The sequence below is a fragment of the Clupea harengus genome, chromosome 4 (assembly GCF_900700415.2).
Source record: "Clupea harengus chromosome 4, Ch_v2.0.2, whole genome shotgun sequence".
In the NCBI taxonomy this organism is placed as follows: domain Eukaryota; kingdom Metazoa; phylum Chordata; class Actinopteri; order Clupeiformes; family Clupeidae; genus Clupea; species Clupea harengus.
The window spans coordinates 28,997,589-29,006,433 of NC_045155.1; the positions used below are offsets into that span (position 1 = coordinate 28,997,589).

General features: G+C 42.8%; 1 protein-coding gene across 1 annotated transcript; it reads left to right on the forward strand.

The window, feature by feature from the left end:
- Positions 1 to 6,662: 6,662 nt before the first annotated feature.
- LOC116220370 (zinc-binding protein A33-like) lies at positions 6,663 to 8,441 on the forward strand. The gene is made up of 3 exons (XM_042707543.1): positions 6,663 to 6,666; positions 7,337 to 7,360; positions 7,489 to 8,441. Exons 1-3 carry the CDS (start codon positions 6,663 to 6,665, stop codon positions 8,049 to 8,051), a joined length of 591 nt encoding a protein of 196 aa, XP_042563477.1. The 3' UTR covers positions 8,052 to 8,441.
- Positions 8,442 to 8,845: the final 404 nt, after the last annotated feature.

Consider the following 8,845-nt stretch of genomic DNA (forward strand, 5'->3'; position numbering starts at 1 on the left):
CACCTGCACTGTCTCTTCCTCCTCCACCTGTACTGTCTCTTCCTCTTCCACCTGTAGCCTACTCTCTTCCTCTTCCACCATCTCCTCCTCTAATGTGTTTTTAGTACCTTCTCTGGGCCTAATCTGGCCTTTTTAGGGGCCTTTCGTCTTTAGGCGAAGGACAGGATGCTTATTTGTTTTTTTACCTGACATCTTTGAAAGACAGATGCAATGATTAATGCATCCATGGCCAGGATATTTATAACATGCTAGTATGCCTAATGAGCTCGCGATTCACAACTTCACCAGGCGTGAAGAAGCCTCGGAATCTGTTTGAACATGCACACGTTTGAACATGCACAGATACACGCGCACGCACAATGAAACCTTAATTGTAAGTCAGACAAGACAGGTTAATTCACAAAGTATCTTACTAACACATATCAACATGATTTACATACCATAACATGCATTGCTGAACCTAGAACATAGAAATAACAGACAGTAAGTTAATGAAATGCACTATTTGAAACATGTTGTTAGGTGGACCTCTGTGCTACTGACATACTCTTTGTCTAAACTAGCTTATTTTGAGTGCAAGTTTGATCAGACCACTTAGTCATATCCTGAAATGACACAAACACTGACAGCCTGTAGGGGGCTGGGCTTTCATTATTATTATTTTTTTTTTTAATTAAGACCTTTGTCAGGTTTTTAATGGCACACACGACACACTGGAACACACACGTGCATATATGGAGGTGACACAGGACACACACACAGGCCTGAGGTCGCGGTGAATTTATTTTCTGCTTTTTCCCATCCTGGACCATCCTTCCTCAAGGACCCCCCAGGAGCAGTGGGCAGCTTGTAGCGCCCGGGGACCAAGTGAAGTGAACTGTCCATCTTTGGTCAGGGATGGACATGTGTTCTGTTATTTAGCATGTTTTTTCTGTTGGGGTCCTTAGTGGAGGAAACCCCTTGTGAACACGGGGAGAACATGCAAACTCCACACACACACGGGGAGAACATGCAAACTCCACACACGGGGAGAACATGCACACACACACACACACTGTGCACTCTGGGGAGGACCTGCCCCCCAGAGCCAACAGCGCCCCACGCGGGAATCGAACCCATGACCTTCTTGCTGTGAGGCGGCAGCGCAAGCAACTGAGCCACCGTGCACCGTACACTGTGAACTGGCCAATGGCAATTAGGTATTTTAAAGTGAATGCGCCATTAAGCAACTGACCTACTGGATTAGACACAAAAAACTGCACTTGGATAGTTCAACTTATGCTTCCAGCCCCTGCCTGAAAGCTCTGAACCTGCACATGACAGAGGGCTTGTGTAAAGGCCATGATTCCCGTGATATCATTTCTGAAAGCTCTGAATCTGGTCATGACAGAGACCTTGTGTAAAGGCCATGATTCCTGTGATATAATTTCATGTTGGGCCCTCCAAACAAAGGGCCTGGGTGCGTCTGCACTATGGATCATACCACCACCTCAACCATGGGGCCGGCCCTGGATCATACCACCACCTCAACCATGGGGCCTGCCCTGGCCACCTCAACCATGTTTCAGTGTTTACCATAATTTGGATTTTTATATGCATACATTATTCAAAATAATAAAATGAAACATTTTGGTGAGGCTTAATGTATCTCACTGTGGTTGGTTCTGGGTGCATAAGTAAAGTATTGGCAATAACTTAACAAATAAATAAACAAATAAATGAATAAAGTTAACTGGAGTGCATAGAATTACTTACATGTATGTTTGAAAATGTTCATTCTCAAAATACTGTTAAATTAGCCAGCAGTGTGCAAACATAACATTAGCATGTTAGCAAGCTAAAGATCTTATAGAGGTTGTACAATAGGCAGATTCACCCTGACAGTCCAAAGATGTTTGAGTATGCCCATGCCATGCTGTCCTGTGAAAACAGGGATTCTCTTCTGGCAGGTTTTAATATGAGGTACGGGTCAAGGAAAAGACGGCCTTTGTCAAAATTCACACACCTTCCTCTCAGTTGGATAATTCTCGAAAATCCACAAGAGGGCAGCAAATAGATGGTTTGAAAATTAATGGAAATGAGCTGCGCCATAGAACGGTTCTTGACTTGTCTCTTCAGCACAGGATTGGTTTATGAAGACAGTGAATTTCCCATCAACCGTCAAGATGATAAAATAGATTTTGGCAACAAGCAAGCTGTAATGTAATGAAATATGCATCCATATATGATATGTAGTGTAATATGCATCACTATATGCTATGTAATTTAATATGCCTCACTATTATAAGATTAGGGTTTTGCATTGAACTCCCATTCAAATTATCTATTTAAATTTTAGATTGTATGAATAGTAGGTTTTACTCTTTTGGTATTGTTAAGGAAATTCATTCAGTCTTTTATGTTATCTACCTCAATGTTATTTTAGTGGCATATCTTTGGAATAAGTACTTGCCAAGTAAACATATATCTTTTGTACTGCAAAATGTTTCCCGAGGAAATTCACTCGAGCCATCTGGTGATTGACAGGGAAGTGAGGGTAGTGAGGAGTGTATATATAGTGTGGGTGACAGGTGCAGGTGATTATGTAATCAGGTGAATGTGAGGGTCATTGAGGCTGTAGCAGAGGAGTGCGAGTTCAAAGTTGAAAAAGGGGTTGTGTGGCCGGCGCTGGATTCAGCGCAGACGTGACATTAAGAGAAGTGGCGTCTGGGACGGCGGCTGTCAGGGCAGGAGTGGGAGCGGGCATCACCGGCGGAGCAGGAGCGGGCACGGCGGCTGTAGGGGCGCCAGCGTTGGCTCTAGTGAGCCACAAGAGCCTCGTGATAATCTCCAAATAAAAGGTCATCACCACCACATCCTCTGAGTCTCCTGAAGTCCGTGACATTATGATAAGGTTCGATTTTTTCCCCCATCACAGACACGTTCCTCTAATGTATCATATGCAGTTAAGCTAATATTCTACGTGTTTTTCCAAATGTGACAGGAAACTACACAGGTGAAATTGAGAAATGATCGCCTCTAAACCATATTTGGAGGAAGTACAAATATAATCCTAACCTGTTACTTACTGTTTCATCCCTTTGAAACGTTTTCAACATCATCAGTGTGATTCACACTCAAGTTTGCCTCTGACTCCAGAGTTGTGTATAAGTATCTTTTTATTCAATATGCATATCAGGCTCACTCATGTCTTGGCAGACAAGAGAGAGGCAGGGGCCCACTCTCATCTTGGAGGAAGAGAGAGAGCCCGGGCTCACTCCTAGACTGCAGCAGACGAGAGAGAAGCAAAGTTAAACACATCACACAAGGTTTATATAGAAAGAATTTAGCGTTCGCTGACGCCAAAGCACTATGCCAGCAGAGATAACCACGTGGTGGGTTTTTCCACATGCGATTTCATCTTGCTATGCTTTTCGCAACATAACACATCAGCAAGGCAGAAGAGAAGGACTAGTAGTTCTAGTTCTTATCAGCCCTCGCTTACGCACAAACAGATGGTACACTTAAAACCACACATACAGAGACAGAAATGTCATGTTTCAGCTCACAAAGGCATATAATTAACACACATACATACTTGATTAAAGTCAGAGTTTCACATTTCTCTATCATTCCCCACTTTTGATCCGTCTCAATGGATCATTCAAAATCATTACTCTGCGCTTCTTCGCATGGATTTTTCAGAACAGAGATCATTACTCTCACTCATTACTCCACATCATCATAAGTCAAGTCATTTAAAATGTCATCATATTTCTCATCATACACTTGTATACTACATTTGCAGGCTAACATAGTGGGCGTCAACTGTGTTCACTATCATAGTGGTCATCATTTTTGGAATGCAGGGTATCACATAACACGTACAAGATGCCAATAAACACAGGACAAGTTACACCATTTCTATATAAGACATTAAGATGCCTTTCCATGAAGAAAATATTCCAGAAAGTGCACCAAACCAGTCCTGAACCCCAGCCCCCTCCTGCATCTTGCCTGACAACTTCTGACCACATTAGTTCATCCCCAATCACTTGTGTAATGGTTCTACACTGTGTCCAGTCCCCTAGGTTTGTATCATTAACTCGCCTAGGCTTCCCCATCATAAGCAGTCATTCTGCGGAACACATTGGTTCTTGTATTTCATGACACAGGTCGGGGAGTTCTGAACATGAATACAATTTAATCTTGCCATTCTGGCACCATTTGTGTGGTGATGTACAGTCCGCCGTGCAAACAGTGACAAAACACAGTGGTTCTGCACAGACCAGACAGTCTCCTTGTGGAACGTGTGCTTGGGGAGTCTGGTTCACCCATTTCCACCATGGGCGGTCCTTACAATCTTTACAACTCCTCCTGAAGTCCACTGTCATCTCCACGGTTTTGAGCACGTTTAGCTCTAGGTTGTTGCAACGGCACCACAGAGCCAGCTGTTCAACTTCCCTCCTATATGCAGACTTGTCTTTGTCACGGATGAGGCCGATGACTGTTGTGTCGTCTGCAAATTTCAGGAGTTGAACAGATGGATCTCCTGAGGTGCAGTCGTAAGTGTAGAGGGAGAAGAGCAGTGGGGAGAGCACGCATCCCTGAGGTGGTCCAGTGCTGACTGACCGGGTGCTGGATGTGATTTCACCAAGCCTCACCTGCTGCAGCGCAGGCTTTCAGACAGGAGGGTGACACACCGCCTGGGCCTGATGCCTTCCTGATCATCTGTCTCTGAAAGAGCTGACACACATCCTCTTCACAGACCGTCAGTTCCGGTCGGGGGAGGAGGGAGATGATAACAGGGGGTGCAGATGATGATTGTGTGAAGTCTGAGTTGGAGTGGGTGAGGGGTGTGAATGTGGGTTGATCAAACCTGCAGTAAAACACATTCAGATAGTCAGCTAGTTGAGGGTTCTCTGTGGTGTGGGGGGAGGTTTTCCTATAGTTGGTGATGTCCTGCAGGCCTCTTCAAACTGACACAGGGTCGTTAGCTGAAAACCTGATTTTAAGCTTTTCAGTGTAGCTTCTCTTTGCTACTCTGATCTCCTGGCCTGGTTGTACAGGATCTTCTCCCCACTCCTGAAGGCCTCCTCTTTGGCTTGACGAAGCTGCCTGAGCTTTGCCGTGAACCACGGTTTATTGTTATTAAAGGTGCAGAACATTTTGGTGGGTACACACATGCCTTCACAAAAACTGATGTAGGATGTCACAGTGTCAGTGAGTTCATCCAGGGATGTAGATGCAGTTTGAGCTCATGTTGCACATTTCTCTATCCACAAACACGTTCCACTAATGTACCATATGCAGTTAAGTTAATATTCTAGGTGTTATTCCAAATGTAGCAGGAAACTACGCTCGTGAAATCTAGTACAAATATGATCCTTAACTGTTACTTCCTGTTTCATCACTTTGAAAAGTTTTCAACATCATCAGTGTGATACAAGACTGCAGGTTTCACTCTGCAACACGCAAGATAACAGAACTGACCATAGTCCAGACTGCACAGGTAATCTGTGAAACATACTAGAGGACAATGGAACTATCTGAAGGTATATATGAAGATTTACACTGTCACCCTAACGATGCAGAATATGCCAATCTTGGTGCACAAAGGCCTAGAGAGGTGAAGGGACATCATGGTAAATGTGGTTTCTCTGTGATTCTCAGTGAATTTGTTTACCTACCTTTGTGATACCTAACCTTAACCTTAACAGACACATTCATCCAAGGTTACATGCGAAATCTCACAGAACCATTTTCTCTGTGAATGCTTTTAAACTTGAATCCAATCTGTTTTCTCCTCAGTGTGGAAGAGGTTGGCTCTGGCGCTCGTGGGGCTGCTGTGTGTTCTGCTGCTGGCGATCATCACTGGACTGTTTGCCACGACCATGGCAGAGAGAAACCAGTGCAAGTCGGATTTCAGCAGTCTGCAGACTGAGAAAGCAGAGCTACACACCAGTTACAACATCGCAGCTGAAGAGAAAGATAACTTGCTGGCGCGTCTTTGCAAACTAGGTGAGCGGATATTTGATGACTATAAGTGTTTGACTGGATTAATAACTGAGAACAGTGCTCGAATAGTTAGGGAATAAATGTGTTTCCTGAAAAAAGTGAAGTGACTTCAGCACATACCGCTCACTATTATGGTCTAGTTAGGTAGTGGAGACCAGTGGTGTCTCTGGCACGGAAAGCCAGTTGGAGCACAAGAAAGTCTGTATGGGCAGCATTAGACTCGTCAATAAAACTACACACAAACTCACTTGCTCACTTAATCCAAACACAGACGCACCACATCAATGAAATCACAAATTCACACATTAACGTAACGCACAGTGACATCCATTGCAAAAAAGAAAAGATGCAGAACGATATTTCATTTCGGCTTTTCTGTCAAAGTCCCCCAATCCATGAATTAGTTCATTTTCAGTTGGTAGCATTGCATGCAAATTTGACCTCTGTTCCCCATGGTATAGTCTGTTAATGTCTCAATCCTTTTCAGCGTTGAAAAGTTTCTCTTTGACTCAGCAGTGGTCATTGGCATATCCAATCCAATCCAATTAACATACCCTACCCTGCTACATACATTAAGAGCCACTTTCTGAAAGATTCAGGCAGTTTACCATAAGTAAACTCTCATTTTAATGCATATATTTTTCTGATGTAGATATATGGACACTATGGGTACATTTTTGATGAAAAGGAAATCAGAATTTTACCTTCAAAGAACTCAGTGAGCCCTTATTCCACCCGCCAGAAAGGAACTCAGTGAGCCCTTATTCCACCCGCCAGAAAATAACTCAGTGAGCCCTTATTCCACCCACCAGAAAAGTCAGAGTCTGTTAGGCAGAGGTTTTCAGGAATCCGCCTGACTGCAGTCATTAGTTGATATCATGGCTTTTCAAATGCTAATATCAGTCAGTGGTCTGGGCGGAGCTGGGCCTGCCCCTCTTCCCTCCCCTCCCCCCTGCACCCCCCCATCAGTAGTTCATTCAAGTAGGCATTAAGGTAAATATTCAATATGTACTTCAGAATGAATGTATGGGTCGAAGAGTTATTAGCATCGCTGATCCTGAGGCTAACTCAGGAATCTGTCATCAAGTGCTTCTTCAAAACACTACTTTTGGCTTTTGAGGCCTTATTCAGCTGTCTTTTTTGGAAGGATTCAAAATTAACCACCAATCCATAAATCTACCACTGGGAAAAGTTGAAATTGAACCTAAATGAGTTGTTTCACAACCTGCCTGAATCTTATAGAAAGTGTCTCTTAGAGCATTTAGCTGAATGTACAAAAAAATATATAGATAGACTTTCGATGATCTTAATGATCATTTTGTCCTCTTTTTATTCTCAGAAAAGGATGTTAAACAGTATGCTGGTAAGTCTTTTTTTTCTAGAAAGACATTGTCTTCATATTGATTGCCTTTTGGGTAGAAGATGGAGTGTGTGTGATAAATATTCCAGAAAATGTATGCTAGTTAAAAAAACGTCCCTTCTCTCCTGCAGTGGATGTGACCCTGGACCCTGAAACGGCTTATCCTTCTCTTATCCTGTCTGCAGATGGGAAACAAGTGAAATATATCAGTACTAGATCTGATCTCCCTTCCAACCCAAAACGGTTTGATACAAGCATCTCTGTCTTGGGTAAACAGGGATTCTCCTCTGGTAGATTTTACTATGAGGTTCAGGTCAAGGGGAAGACAGGGTGGTATTTAGGAGTAACCAGAGAGTCCAGTAATAGAAAAGGGTCAATTGACGAAAACCCAGAGAATGGTTACTGGACTATACGGCAAATTAACTGGAAAACGTTTCGGGCCTTAGATGATAGCTCTGTTCCTCTTAAGCCATTAAATGAGCTTGAAAGGGTTGGGGTGTTTGTGGATTATGAGGCAGGGTTGGTCTCCTTTTATAATGCAGACCACTGGGATCTACTCTATTCATTCAAACATGCGCATTTCAATGGCACAATCTACCCTGTCTTTAACCCTAATAATCATAACGGAGGTCCAAATTCCTCTCCTCTGATCATCCACACCCCAGTGGCGTGCCAGTATCACCACAATAAATAAGAATATCCAGTGTGCACATTTTTATCCAGTGTCCAGTGTGCAGGTTTTTATCCCGTGTCCAGTGTGCAGGTTTTTATATGTCACTCCCATGAAACTCCTCTCCTCTGGTCATCCACACCCCAGTCCCTTGCCAGTATCACGACAATAAATAAGAATATCCAGTGTCCAATATGCAGCTTTTTATCCAGTGTCCAGTTTGCAGGTTTTTATCCAGTCTCCAGGGTGCAGGTTTTCATCTAGTGTCAAATGTGCAGGTTTTTATCCAGTGTCCAGTGTGCAGGTTTTTACATGTCACTCTCATGAAAATATGTGGAAATTGAAAAACGTTCTCTTTTTGCTGTCATAAAAAATACATGTAATGGCTTTCATTTTGTCTACAATTAGTGAATTTTGCTTTTTACTTTAATGTCTGCCTTTATACTTCCCTTTATTGACCTTTGATCATGCTTGTCTGTATAAAACTCTGTATTGAAGTGTATGGAAGTTGCTTTAAGATGCTGTAATGAGTGTTGAAATGAACCACTTGTTAAGTTAAGCCTCTTATTAAAATGATACAGTATTGTTTTGAAACCATTTTTGTATACATGTTTGCACAGGCACACGCGCACGCACAATTAAACCTTAATTGTAAGTTAGACAAGACAGGTTCATTTAGTAGTAAGGATCTTACTAATACATGAAAATGATTTACATACCATAACATGCATTGCAAAGCATACGTAAGGGATAATGTATTGTCCGGAGGTCATTATCACAATGATCGGATCACACACACAAACACACACACACACACG